Source organism: Fringilla coelebs (assembly GCF_963513975.1).
Source record: "Fringilla coelebs genome assembly, chromosome: 27".
Lineage (NCBI taxonomy): Eukaryota > Metazoa > Chordata > Aves > Passeriformes > Fringillidae > Fringilla > Fringilla coelebs.
The window spans coordinates 2,435,665-2,449,588 of record NC_140053.1 but is presented as its reverse complement, the minus strand read 5'-3'; the positions used below and the strand labels follow the sequence as shown (position 1 = coordinate 2,449,588).

Sequence of the window (13,924 nt, the reverse complement as noted above, 5' to 3'; positions counted from 1 at the left end):
CGTCGCTCGGGTTGTTCCGTCGCGTTTTCGGATAGTTCAGGCACCGCTCGTGGAGTTCCGTGATGTTCTCGGGTTTTTCCGTCTTCGCTCGTAGATTTTCGTCCGCATTTTCGGGCGTTTTGGCCGAGCCCTCTCGGAAGGTTCCGGCATCGATCGGCTTCTTTCGCCGCTCTCCTTCGGGAATCTCCGTAGAGCTTTCGGGCGTTTCCGCCGGGTGCTGAGCTGTTCCCGCCTTTTGGGGGCGCGGGCGAGTCTTCCTTGAGGTCCCGTGAGGGGCTTGTCTGTGAGGGGGCATCCCGTGAAGGGTCCCGTGAGGGGCCGCACTGGGACCAGGTCGGGGATCCCCTAAAGAGTCCCGTGAGGGGTTTGTGTGTGACGGGGGTTCCCATGAAGGGTCCCATGAGGGGCCGCACTGGGATCGGGGATTCTGTGAGGGGTCCCGTGAGGGGCCGCGCTGGGACCAGGTCGGGGGTTCCGTGAAGGGTCCCGTGAGGGGCCGGGCTGGGATCGGGGATTCTGTGAGGGGGTCCCTTGTGGTCCCTGTGGAATCGAGCTGGGACCGCGGACCCCGCAAAGGGTCCCTTTTTGGGCTTGGGGATCCTGTGAGGGGCTGGGCTGGGATCGGGAATCCCGTGAGTGAGGAGGGGGCGGGGAGCTGGGGTCCCATGAGGGGCCGGGTTGAAGCTGAGAGTTCTGTGAGGGGTCTGGTCTGGGACCGGGGCCAACGGGTCTCATGGCGGTTCCAGGTTGGAGCCGGGCTCCGCTCGTAGCTGTTGCAAGGCAGAGCCTGGCCCTGGTGCTGGAGATCCTCCCAGAGCCGCCAGTCCCCACATAGGTGAGCAGTGCTGCCCCTTGCTGCAGGCACCCATGGCCTCCAGAGACCCTCCCAGGGCCCCACAGCCTGAGGAACCCCCCGACTTCCCCCCAGGGCTAAGTGCCTGTATTTTTCATGTAGTATGCCGAGCCTGTCAGATGTGCTGTGGAACCAAAACCACACAAGATTGAGAAATTGACATTGAGAGCACCCAAGTATGTATCAAAAAAGTCCTCTTTATTTATAGAGTGATAATGAGAGTATGCTTGCTCTAAAGTGCTGCATGTGTCCATCGAACATCTCAGGGATGATGGCAGTGCTGGGACAAGGGAGGCGTCAGTGAAACAAATCCACTTTGATATCCAGCCTTTAGTACCCATAATGATTTTTCCTGCCTAAAATTTCCTTTTGCTAGCCAAATCAGCCTTGATTATTGACAAGGGTGATATTGGGAGAGAAAACTCTTGTCAGCAGAGATTTCACAAGATCTTGCAGTGGGGTTCCCTGGGCAGGGCCAGGTACATCCCACTCAGGAAGCTAAGGGCGTACAGGGCCACGAACAGGGCTGCCATGGCCTCGAAGGGTTTATCCCTAGGGACAGCTGATCCATCTTCTTGGAGCTGCACTCCACTCAGCTCCACCAGGGCAATGGTTAATATCTGTTCCTCCTTGTGTTGGAAGGAGAGCAGCCTGTCATCCACAAGGAAAGTCTCCTTCCCCTTATCCAGGTCATGTTTCAGGAGGTTTTCAACCTTCACAACAACAACAAAAAAAGCAAAATCAGAATTTCAATCAGTTGACAACTTGTGGCATCATTATGGAAATGTTGCTAGAATTAACATAGCCCCTGCCTCCCCTATAGGAGCCAAGTGTGATTTGTGTTCTCACCAGGTTCAGCTGTTGGGACACAATCTTCCTTTCCAAAGATTCCAGCAGCAGCAGCAGCTGATCCTCTGTTAACTCTGCAGAAATAAAGTGGGTTTGGATCCAGAACCTTGCACCAAGGTGATGGAGGTTGCTGGTGGGCTGGGGCTGGTGAGCAGGATGGGAAAGAGTGAAGAGCATGGGAAGGGTGATCATTTCTTGTAGGAAATGCTTGTTTGGTCCAAGGTGGTTTGGATGTTTTAATAGAAATGATTTGTGCAGGCTCACTGTGAGAGGGATCTGGCTGTTACTCACAGAATCATGGAATATGGAGTTGGAAGGGACCTAGAAGGACAATTGATGTCCAACTGCTGTCCCTGCACAGGACACCGCAACAATCCCACTGTGATGTGCCTGAGAGCCTTGTCCAAACCCTCCTGGAGGTGTGTCAGCCTTGGGGCTGTGAGCATGCCCTGGGGAGTGTGTTCAGTGCCTGAGCACCCTCAGGGATAAGAACCTTTCCCCGATATCCCACCCAGCTGTCCCAGACAGAGCTCCAGCCGTTTGCTTGGGTGCTGTTGCTGGCCACCAGAGCAGAGATCTGGGCTGGCCCTTGGGAGGAAGGTGTGACCAGACTTTGAGGGAGCAGGGAGCCCTGGATGGGTGCAGAGGGGGTTTGTCTCCTCTGCCCTCCAAGGGACTTGGATGTAGATTTCCCTTGAAGAGGAGGAGGAGTATGAGAGGAAGGCAGGAGAGAATGGCAGGAGTGGGAGTCATCCCTGCCTTGATTTCCCTCTTGAGCTCCAGAGCCTCACCCTGCAAAGCATCAAGGACGTAGGTGATTCCTTCTGCCAGCAGGAGGAGACGATCTCTTGGAGAATGCTGCAAGGTGCTGAACAAGTCTTTCAAGTCTGGGCTCTCAGTTTTCAGCTCATAACCATCATTTTTCTCAGGAACCTCTTCCATCTGTGGGGAACATGGAAAAGAAATGTCAGGATTTGAGGGCAGAGGCTGCTGTTTGTCCAGAGCAGGGAGATGTGCTGAGAGAGGGAATTTTGGATGGACTTCTGTGGCACAGGGCAGGTGACTTGTGGGATCAGAGGTGGGGTGTGGATGTATTTTTATTTATAAATTGTGGCAGTAAGAAGAGCTTCACTTACTTTCTGGCTGAGCTCTTGAAGGAGGTTCTTGTCTCTCATCACAGCTTTGATGGTGTTTAAGATGATGAGCAGCAGGTCAGGAGACAACTCGGGGAAAATTCGGCAGGAATATTGAACTTCTGTCATCACTTCTCCTAATTTTCCTGCTGAGGGACCTGCAAACCAGAATGAGTCCAAATCTGTCACTTGAGTTCTAGGAGTTCAGTGGCAGCTTTAAAACTGGAGTTTGAAACATTCATTTGAAGCGATATGGAATTTGGACAGTTGTGATGTGTCAGGGAAGAGGCAAATGCATCTCCTGGTGTTTTGTTTTATGCTGGGAGATTTCATCTTACCCAAAGCAGCCAAAAGTTGTGCATGTGGAAGCAGTGAAATACATTACTTACCATCAGCTACATAAGCTTGCCTTCTCACAGCTTCTGCTGGGAAATAATCCAGATCTAAAAGAGGATAAAACAACAGTTTTCTATACCAGCCTTCCCAGTGCTGGTCACCCACTCAGCTTCCTCACTAGCTTCTCTGAGTAGGAAAGGAAAAGAAACACCAAAACTCTGCTCTCTGTGCCATTTATCACCAGGAGCTCTGCAGCTCCTGAAATGTGGATCTGAGGCTTCCTTCTTTCCTTCTTTACTGATGCCTCCCCAAAGAGCATCTTTGAACTTGCATGGCTTATCTGACCTCCCCCAGGTGATTTCTCTCACACTGCCTCCTCCTGTTTGCAGACAAGCTGAAGGTAGCTCTAGGGGCAAGTGGTACTTCATAAAATGTTCTTCCTCTTCTGGAATGGAAAACTTGGTCATTTCTGGAAGTTGCTTACCCCATGCTCCATCTCTAATGTGTAGTGGGATGGTCCTGAAGGCCAGTGTGCAGCCCCTGGGTATCACTATGCTTTGTTTGTCCTCGCTGTTGCTCTGGATAAAGAAACCAGCCTGTTAGAACACCTGGGTGCAGGTGTTGGGGAAGCAAGGAGGGAGAAGCCAAACCTGTGCACAAAGTGTGGCATAAAATTTGGCCTTAAAGCCCCCATCTGCCTTGGTGGATTCCTTGTAGACAGCCTCCTCTGAGGCTTCAAGGATTTCAGTGACCACGTACAGATTGATGTCTGTTCTCTGGAGCTGTCGGATGAAGGAATGATCCATGTTGATTTCCCTAAAAGAGGAAAAGGATGGGAAGGGTTTGGAGCACCAAGAGTAGCTGAGGCATCTGGGGGGAATAAGCCTTTATGGGGTAACTTGTCACTCCATTTCCTGTCTAACCTGGCTTAGTTTGGGGAAGTTCATGCCCTAAGGTTTTAATCTTGGTTTTTGGCCATGAAAACCCATTGTTAACCTGGTGTGTGCTGGAGGGAGATGACTGGAGCATGTCTGATCCCTTTGTCATTCCTTACCTTTCTCTTCTCAGTGCCTCCAGTGATTCCAGTGGTATGCTCTTCTTCTGTGGCATAATGGAAAACTCTTTGGACAAGGAGGCACCTCCTTTCAGCTCTACATTTGTAGGGTCAAAAGAAATGCTGAGACCTCCATCAGCTTGGTCAGCGCTGACTTTTGTGAGAGTAAATTGGCTGGATTCTTGGTGGAGGGTCTCTGAAATAATTCCATGCGTTATCTTCAGCAGCACTACACAGACCCAGCACTGTCAGTGTATCATACACAACAAAGCTGGAACAGGGTACAGCTCAGCCACAAATGGTTCAAAAACATTATCTATGATATTTGATAAAATCATATTGATAAATTGATAAATCATATTGATAAATTTGGGGTTTACCTATGCTTTTACCATCTTCTCCAGGCAGCAGCACATCATCCAGTGTGAAGCCTGTCCGCTGGTAGTAGGGAGCTCGGTGAAATACTGTTTTTGGTTTGCTTTTTCTTTTCAGTAGATAGAGCGGCCTGAAATGCTCATTGCCTGCGATGCTTTCGACAGGGACCAGTTCTTTGCTTGGATCCATTTGATTTACAATGAATTTGGTGAGTTTTTTAAACATTCTGGCTGTGGCTGAGGTTTTGAAGGAAAGCCAAGTGGATTTGTGCCTTGGGAAAGAGGGAACACAAGCTAAGCTGAATTACTTAAAATAATAGGAGGACATTGTAACAGTGTGACTTAATCATTAAGAAGATTTCAAAATAAGGACTCAAAAACCCCCTCACTGTCCAAGGACACAAGTTTCACAGGGTTGTTTCAGGGAGTCTTTTAAGAGGAAGCAGCAGGAGCTGTGGGTTGTTTGGCCTTGTCTCCCTTTGCTGTTGAGCCTCAGTGGTTGTGCAGAGAGAGCACAGCTGGCAGACCCTCAGGGTGCTGATTTTGGAGCCAAATGTCCCCCAAAATAGAGAGACATCTACCCAGCCCAGCCTCATTGGGCAGGCCTTGGTGGCCTGCCGGGGAGAGCTGGTGTTTGAGAGCCAGAAGGAAATCCCTGTTTCTTTCCTGACACAGCTTGTTTTTATCAAAAGGTTTCAATTTCAACTTTCTGGTGTTTTATGGGAAGGAACTGGGGAGGGGAATTTGGGCAATTCAGACTGGTATTGATGGGAAGGGACCTTAAGGCTCCTCCCATTCCTCTCCCTGCCATGGTCAGGGACACCTTCCAGTCTCCCAAGCTGCTCCAAGCCCTCTCCAATGTGGTTATAGACACTTCCATGGATGGGGCAGCCATAGTTATCTGGGCCCCCTGTTCTGGGGCCTCAGCATCCTCAGAGGGATTTCTTCCCAATATCCCATCTAATGCTACCCTGTCTCAATTTAAACCATTCCAAAGACAAATAGCCTTGTATGCTCAATGTTAGTAGCCCTTGCAGGTCTAATTCCCTTGAAGGTCTCCAAGAAGAGAAGAAAAACTAAACAAGAGCACTTAACAGAGAGCTCCCCCCAATCTTCTCCCCTGCCCAAAGCTCTGGGATAATGCACTTACCTGTTTGTGGGATGGGGGGGGTGTACAGAGCAGACCGTGGGGCTGCTGAGGTAATGTGGCCTCTGGAGAGCAGCAGGACTGGGGAGAAAATCTCTGGCTTCCCTTCTGCTCAGAGGTGTGGAAGTGTTTGTGAAATACAGGAGCTGTGAGTCGCACAGGAAGCTCTCACCACCACAACTGCAGAGCAAAGAGTAAATTGATTTCTCTTACCTTGCTAACGAGGCTCCCGGAAGCAGCACCTGGGCAGGGCAGTGTTAGACCCGATCTGTGCTGGAAGAGCCCTGACTGTACCCAGTGGTTTATCAGGAGCTGTTCCCAGCTGTGAGATCACTTCAGCAATTTTACATCCTCACCACTCGTGTTCCGCTTCCACGAATCAACCGTTGCTTACGTAACGCTTCCTTTTACTCATTGAGCAGAGTCTGTTACAGGGGCTGTGGGTTACTGGAACTTCTACAGATGTAGGAGATGTAAGTTCACTGCTGGAAGTGTCCAACATCAAACTGGACAGGAATGTGTCCCTGTCCCTGGCAGCAGGTGGGACTGGATGGCTTTAAGGTCTCTTCAGACAAAACCATTCCATCCTTCCATGCTCCAACTTTATTGAGCCAGATAATGTTGCTCCTCTTTGACAGATGGAGAAATGGACTCAGGAGGGGATATTGGCAAGAAATTCCTCTCTGTGAGGGTGGTGTGGCCCCAGAACAGGTTTCCCAGAGCAGCTGTGGCTGCCCCTTCCCTGGGAGTGCCCAAGGCCAGGTTGGATGTGGCTTGGAGCAACCTGGGCTAGTGGAAGGTGTCCCTGCCCATGGCAGGGGGTGGGAATGGCCCTAGAGCCTTAAGGTGCCTTCCAACCTGAGCCATTCCATGTCTCCTGGGTACATTGCTGTGCTTGTTTGACAGCAGAAGCCATCCATGTGAAGATTCCAGGACTCAAGTGCAAGTTTTTACCTGAATACTACACTTTTATTAGTCTCTCTTAGAATACTGTACAAAGGAGTAATAAAAATATTCACACTTTATTTTAGAAAGTTCTCTACATGAGACTGCTGTATCGACATCAACGGCCCTTTTTTCTGGTACAGCCTCAGTCCTGAGGTTGTCAGGTGTGCCATGGGATGGAAAAGACACAAAATTAAGAAATAGCCTTTGAGAACACCAAATTGCTTAGCAAGAAGCTGCTCTTTATTTATAAAGTGATAATTTTAGGGAATATTTGTGCCATCTCTCTGAAGTGCTGCCCAAGTCTCTTGAGCATCTTGGGGAGATGGGACCAGAGTGGTGACAATGAAACCTTTGGGATTTCCCCACCTTCCTACACGCAGTAGTTCATGGAGCCCCCGCTGAACCAGAGAGGGACCAGGGTGAATCACTGCTGATGTTTTCCTTTGGCTTTTGTTTTCTTTTAATTTCCTTCCTTTTCCTTTGCATTTCGTTTTTGCCTTTTTATGTTCTTTCCCTTCTCTCTTGCATTTCCCCTTTCCATTCCCATCCCCTTTCCATTCCCTTTGCCCTTCCCTTTCCCATTTACTGATTGCAGAAGCAGCAGCAGCATTTTGAAGGAAGCAGGATTACATGAATCACTGGTGCCAGGCCTGTGATTCTTTGGGCTTATGGATTTTCCTGTTTTCCCTCAGTATTCTTGGGGAGACAGACAGACAAATCCACTTCGATATCCAGTCTTTAGTATCCATAATGAATTTTCTAGCCTTAAATTTGCCAGCCAAAGCAGCCTAGAGCATTAACAAGGGTGATATGGAGAGAAAATTGCGTTGTCAGCAGAGATTCCCCAATATCTTGTGGAGGGGTTCCCAGGGCAGGGCCAGGTACCTCCTACTTGGAGCCACTCAGGAGTTTGAGGGCATACAGGGCCACAAACAGGGCTGCCATGGCCTCGAAGGGTTGATCCCTAGGGACAGCTGATCCATCTTCGTGGAGCTGCACTCCACTCAGCTCCACCAGGGCAATGGTTAATATCTGTTCCTCCTTGTGTTGGAAGGAGAGCAGCCCAGGATCCACATGGAAATGCTGCATCTGATACTCCAGGTCATGTGTCAGTAGGTTTTCAACCTTTAAATGACAATAAAAAGGCAAAATCATTATTTTAAACAGTAGTCAAGTTGTGGCACTATGGAGATGTTTCTATAATTACAATAGTCTGAGCCCCCTTGAGAGGAGCCAAGTGTGATTTGTGTTCTCACCAGGTTGAGCTGTTGGGACACAATCTTCCTTTCCAAAGATTCCAGCAGCAGCAGCAGCTGAACCTCCATTAACTCTGCAGAAATAAAGTGGGTTTGGATCCAGAACCTTGCACCAAGGTGATGGAGGTTGCTGGTGGGCTGGGGCTGGTGAGCAGGATGGGAAAGAGTGAAGAGGATGGGAAGGGTGATCATTTCATGTAGGAAATGCTTGTTTGGTCCAAGGTGGTTTGGATGTTTTAATAGAAATGATTTGTGCAGGCTCACTGTGAGAGGGATCTGGCTGTTACTCACAGAATCATGGAATATGGAGTTGGAAGGGACCTAGAAGGACAATTGATGTCCAACTGCTGTCCCTGCACAGGACACCGCAACAATCCCACTGTGATGTGCCTGAGAGCCTTGTCCAAACCCTCCTGGAGGTGTGTCAGCCTTGGGGCTGTGAGCATGCCCTGGGGAGTGTGTTCAGTGCCTGAGCACCCTCAGGGATAAGAACCTTTCCCCGATATCCCACCCAGCTGTCCCAGACAGAGCTCCAGCCGTTTGCTTGGGTGCTGTTGCTGGTCACCAGAGCAGAGATCTGGGCTGGCCCTTGGGAGGAAGGTGTGACCAGACTTTGATGGAGCAGGGAGCCCTGGATGGGTGCAGAGGGGGTTTGTCTCCTCTGCCCTCCAAGGGACTTGGATGTAGATTTCCCTTGAAGAGGAGGAGGAGTATGAGAGGAAGGCAGGAGAGAATGGCAGGACTGGGAGTCATCCCTGCCTTGATTTCCCTCTTGAAGCCCCAAAGCCTCACCCTGCAAAGCATCAAGGACGTAGGTGATTCCTTCTGCCAGCAGGAGGAGACGATCTCTTGGAGAATGCTGCAAGGTGCTGAACAGGTCTTTTAAGTCTGGGCTCTCAGTTTTCAGCTCATAACCATCATTTTTCTCAGGAACCTCTTCCATCTGTGGGGAACATGGAAAAGAAATGTCAGGATTTGAGGGCAGAGGCTGCTGTTTGTCCAGAGCAGGGAGATGTGCTGAGAGAGGGAATTTTGGATGGACTTCTGTGGCACAGGGCAGGTGACTTGTGGGATAAGAGGTGTGGTTGTAGATGTCTGTATTTATAAATTGTGGCAGTAAGAAGAGCTTCACTTACTTTCTGGCTGAGCTCTTGAAAGAGGTTCTTGTCTCTCATCACAGCTTTGATGGTGTTTAAGATGATGAGCAGCAGATCAGGAGATAACTTAGAGAAGATTTGACAGTGGGTTTCAACTTCTTCCAGTTCGAATTCTGATTCAAAGTGGATTTCAATTTTTTCCTCTGTGTATCGTATTCCACGGTTGATTGCAGTTTCTTCCATTTCGAATTTTATTTCTTCTGTGTCTGACGAGGCAGCTGCATCCAGAAGAAGTCCAAATCTGTCACTTCTGAACAAGGAGTTCACTGGCAGCTCTAAACCCAGAGTTTGAGACCCTTCTGTGAGTGTTTTTGAAGCAATATGGAATTGGGGCAGTCAGGGGAGAGGGAAATGCATCTCTCCTGGTGGTTTGTTTTATGCTGGGAGATTCCATCTTACCCAAAGCAGCCAGAAGTTGTGCATGTGGAAGCAGTGAAATACATTACTTACCATCATCTACATAAGCGTGCGTTTCCAGAGCTATATCACCTGGATTGCTCAGACCTCCCCCTTTAAGATAGTCCAGATCTGTAGCAGGATAAAAAGGACATTTATGGTTTTCTCTATGAGCCTTCCCAGTGGTGGTCACCCACCCTGTTTTCTCCCTGGCTCTTTTCGTCCAAGTAGAAATTTTCAGATCCAAACTCTTCTTTGTGCCATTTTTCACCAGGAGCTTTGCAGCTCCTCAAAAGTAGATCTGACACTTCCTTCTTTCAATTTTTTACTGACCCCTCCCCAGACAGCATCTTTCTTGTGTAGCTCTTTGACCTTGCATGGGCTGTCTGGCCTCCCTCAGGTGATTTCTGTCCCTCACACTGCCTCCCTCTCCTTGCAAACAAATTTAGGGTGTGTCTGGGGCCAGGTGATTCTTCATAAAATGGGCTTGCTCTTGTGCACCTTTTCTAAAAGGGAGAAACTGGTCATTTTTGGAAGTTGCTTACCCCATTCTCCATCTTCAATGTGTAGCGGGATGGTCCTGAAGGCCAGCGTGCAGCCCTTGGGTATCACTATGTCTTGGTTGGTCTCTCTGGTGCCCTGGTGAAGGAAAACAGCCTGTTAGAGCACCTGGGTGCAGGTGTTGGGGAAGAAAGGAAGGAGAAGCCAAACCTTTGCAGAGAGTGAGGCATAAAATTTGGCCATGAAGCCCCCATCTGCTTTGGTGGATTCCTTGTAGACAGCCTCCTCTGAGGCTTCGAGGATTTCAGTGACCACGTACAGCTTGATGCCTGTTCTCTGGAGCTGTCGGATGAAGGAATGATCCATGTTGATTTTCCTAAAAGAGGAAAAGGATGGGAAGGGTTTGGAGCACCAGGAACAGCTGACACAACTGGGGGGATGTGTTGGTTTCTATGGCCTGGATTTTATTCGTGGGGGTCCACAGATGTGGCTTCTGTGAGAAGCTGCCAGAAGCTTCCACTGTGTCTGGCAGAGCCAATACCTGATGGCTCTGGACATGCTGCTGGACAAGCCTGGGCCAATTGGAGATGATGGTAAGCCCTCTGTGATAACATACCTAAGTGGATCAAAATGAATTGGAACACAGTTTTTCCTAGCCAGGGTAGAGGAGGAGGTGAGAACATGTGAGGGAAACAACATGGAGACACCAAGGTCAGTGGAGAAGGAAGGGCAGGAGGTGCTCCAGGTGCCAAAGCCAAGATTCCTCTGCAGGCTGTGGTGATCACCATGGTGAAGCAGCTGTGCCCCTGCAGCCATAGGGATCCACAGAGGATGCAGAGATCCACAGGGAAGGCAGAGATCTACCTGCAGCCTGTGTGGGAGGTGCCCATGCTGGAGTGGATGGGTGTCTGGAGGAGGCTGTGATCCAGTGGGAGACCCATTGGAGCCATTGGAGAGTATGGGCCCCTCCTTCCAGGCTGGAGCAGCCTGTCCTTGTAGGACTGCACCTGTGGGAGAGTGACCCACATCATAGCAGTTCTGAGAGGACTGTTGCCCATGGGAAGGACTCCCATTGTAGCAGTTTTGGCAGGACTGCTGCTCGTGAGATTTGGAATTACGCTGAAGAAGTTAATGGAGAAGTGCCTCCCATGGGAGCATAGCAAGGGAAGGCTTCCTCTCCTTCAGCAGCAGAAGAAAACCTCGGGTGATGAACTGACCAAAACCCCCATGCCCTTTCCCTGGCACTATCAGTAGGAAAGAGTGAGGGACTAGGGGACAAAAAGATGTTTTAAAGGATTTAATTAATTTCTCATTATCCTCCTCTGATTTTGTTAGTAATAAACTCACTTTGTTCCTCTATGCTGAGCCTATTTTGCCCTTTGAGTGTTTTCTCAGGGTCCTTAACTCATGAACCCTTCGTTTAATTTTTTCTCTCTCCTCTGCCCAGCTGTAGCAGAGGAGAGAGGGTGAGTGACTTTAGTCAGTGCCTGGTATCTGGCCAGTGTCTAACCATGACAGGGGGATAAGCCTGTGGAAGGGGAGGATTAGGGGGGACGTTGTCACTCCATTCCCTTTCTAACCTCACCTAGTTAGGGGAAATTCATGCCCTAAGGTCTTAATCTTGGATTTTGGCTGTCGAAAACCCGTTCTTAACCTAGCATGGTCTGGAAGGAGATGAGTGTGTGTGCTCCCTTTGTCATTCCTCACCTTTCTCTTCTGAGTGCCTCCAGTAATTCCAGTGATATGCTCTTCTTCTGTGACTTGATAGAAAACTCTTTGGACAAGGAGGCACCTCCTTTCAGCTCTACATTTGCAGGGTCAAAAGAAATGCCGAGACCTCCATCAAATTCGTCAACACTGGCTTTTGTGAGACTAAATTGGCTGGATTCTTGGTGGAGCGTCTCTGAAAGAATTCCATACATTATCTTAAGCAGGATTACACAGACTCAGCAGTGTAAGTATATCACACACAGAGGAAAGCTGGAACTTACTAGAGTTCAGCCACAAACAGTTCAAAAACATTATCTATGATATTTGATAAATTAATATTGATAAATTTGGGGTTTACCTATGCTTTTACCATCTTCTCCAGGCAGCAGCACATCATCCAGTGTGAAGCCTGTCCACTGGTAGTAGGGAGCTCGGTGGAATATGCGGTTTGATTTTTTTTTTTTAATTAGTAGACAGAGAGGTCTGAAGTGCTCATTGTGTACGATGCTCTCGACAGGATCCAATTGTTTGTATGGATCCATTTGATTTACAATGAATTTGTTGAGTTTTTTAAACATTCTGGCTGTGGCTCAAGTTTTAAAGGAAAGCCAAGTGGATTTGTGCCTTGGGAAAGAGGGAACACAAGTTAAGCCAAATGACCTTAAATAATAGCACAGAATCAAAGAATGAACTCGTTTGGAAAAGACCTTCGAGATCATCCAGTCCAACCTATCACCTAACATTTCCTCATCAACTAAATCGTGGTGCTGAGTGCCACGTTCAGTCTTTAAAAAAAAAAAACACATCCAGGGATGATTGCTCCACCGCTTCTCTGGGCAGATGATTACAGTGGCCAATCACTCCTTCAGTAAAGAATTTTTTCCCAATGTCTAAGCTAAACTTCCCCTGGTGCAGATTAAGCAGGACATTGTAACAAAGTGTTTCTTTAATTATTAAGAAGTTTTCAAAATATTGACTGTTATTACCTAGGGACACAAGTTTCACAGGGTTGTTACAGGGAGCTTTTGGAGAGGAAGTAGCAGGGGCTGTGGGTTGTTTGACCTTGTCCCCCTTTGCTGTTGAGCCTCAGTGATTGTGCAGAGAGAGCCCAGCAGGCACACTCTGAGGATACTGATATTAGGGGCAAATGTCCCCCAAAATAGGGAGAAATCAGCCCAGCCTTGTTGGGCAGGCCCTGGTGGTCTGCAGGGGAGAGCTGATGTTTGAGAGCCGGAAGGAAATCTCAGTTTCCTTTCTGACACAGAATCTTTTTATGAAAAAGTTTCAGTTTCACTTTCCTGATGTTTTACGGGAAAGAGCTGGGGAGGAGAAATGGAACAATCCAGAATTGTTTGGATGGGAAAGGACCTTAAAACTCATCCCATTCCTCTCCTTACCATGGTCAGGGACACCTTCTACTATCCCAGGTTGTTCCAAATCCTGGCTTTGGACACTTCCAGGGATGTGGGCCGGTGTGCCAGTGCCTGAACACCACAGAGGAATTTCTTCCCAATACCCCATCTAACCCTGCTCTCTTTGAGTTTAAACAATTCCAAGGACAAATAGCTTTCAGTGCTCAATGTTAATAGCATTTCTGAGCTCTTTCCCTTGAAGGTCTCCAAGAAGAGAAGAAAAACTAAACGAGCACTTAACAGAGAGCTCCCACCAGCCCTCTCCCCTGCCCAAAGCTCTGGGATAAGGCACTTACCTGTTTGTGGGGTGGTGGGTGTGCAGAGCAGAGCGTGGGGCTGCTGATGTGATGTGACCTTTGGAGACTAGCAGGACAGGGGAGGAGTTCTCTGGCTCTCTGCGAAAGATGTGGAAGTGTTTGCTAAGTACGGGTGCCGAGAGTTGCACAGGAAGCTCACAGGAAGCAGAACAAAGAGTAAATTGATGTTTCTTGCTGACAGTAGACTCCTGGAAGCAACACTTGGGCAGGAGCAGTGTTAGATCCGATCCATGTGGTGGTTCCTTGCTGTTCACACCTGAGTTATTGTTCCCCAGCGTTCTTCTCAGCTGGAGCAATTTACCATCCTCCTCCCCAGTGTTCCATTTCCTCAAAATGGCCATTGCTTGTGTAAGTCTTCCTTGAACAAATTCCGTGATGGGGGCTGTAGATAACCCAAAATTCTACAGATGTAGGAGATGTAAGCCCATGTCTGAAGTGTCCCAGACCAGACTGGACAGGAATGTGTCCCTGTCCCTGGCAG

General features: G+C 48.8%; 2 protein-coding genes across 3 annotated transcripts; both read right to left on the bottom strand.

The window, feature by feature from the left end:
* Nucleotides 1-36: 36 nt before the first annotated feature.
* On the bottom strand, nt 37-4,825 carry LOC311163234 (gasdermin-A3-like; the record flags this gene model as incomplete). The annotated part of the gene is made up of 11 exons (XM_084222004.1): nt 37-345; nt 414-540; nt 1,337-1,566; nt 1,703-1,776; nt 2,494-2,644; nt 2,839-2,993; nt 3,225-3,278; nt 3,656-3,749; nt 3,822-3,987; nt 4,226-4,421; nt 4,606-4,825. The coding sequence occupies 11 exons, from the start codon at nt 4,823-4,825 to the stop codon at nt 37-39; spliced, it is 1,776 nt and encodes a 591-aa protein (XP_084078130.1).
* Nucleotides 4,826-6,883: 2,058 nt separating this feature from the next.
* Nucleotides 6,884-13,514, bottom strand: LOC311163286 (gasdermin-A-like). 2 transcript variants are annotated; one of them, XM_084222071.1, is made up of 10 exons: nt 13,423-13,514; nt 12,073-12,338; nt 11,712-11,907; nt 10,215-10,380; nt 10,049-10,142; nt 9,558-9,635; nt 9,087-9,382; nt 8,743-8,893; nt 7,951-8,024; nt 6,884-7,819 (listed from the first exon to the last, which is right to left on the bottom strand). In XM_084222071.1, the coding sequence occupies exons 2-10, from the start codon at nt 12,290-12,292 to the stop codon at nt 7,583-7,585; spliced, it is 1,512 nt and encodes a 503-aa protein (XP_084078197.1). In that variant the 5' UTR covers nt 12,293-12,338; nt 13,423-13,514; the 3' UTR covers nt 6,884-7,582. The 2 variants fall into 2 exon arrangements, with proteins under 2 accessions (XP_084078197.1, XP_084078198.1); XM_084222072.1 differs by having other exon boundaries at nt 9,087-9,325.
* Nucleotides 13,515-13,924: the final 410 nt, after the last annotated feature.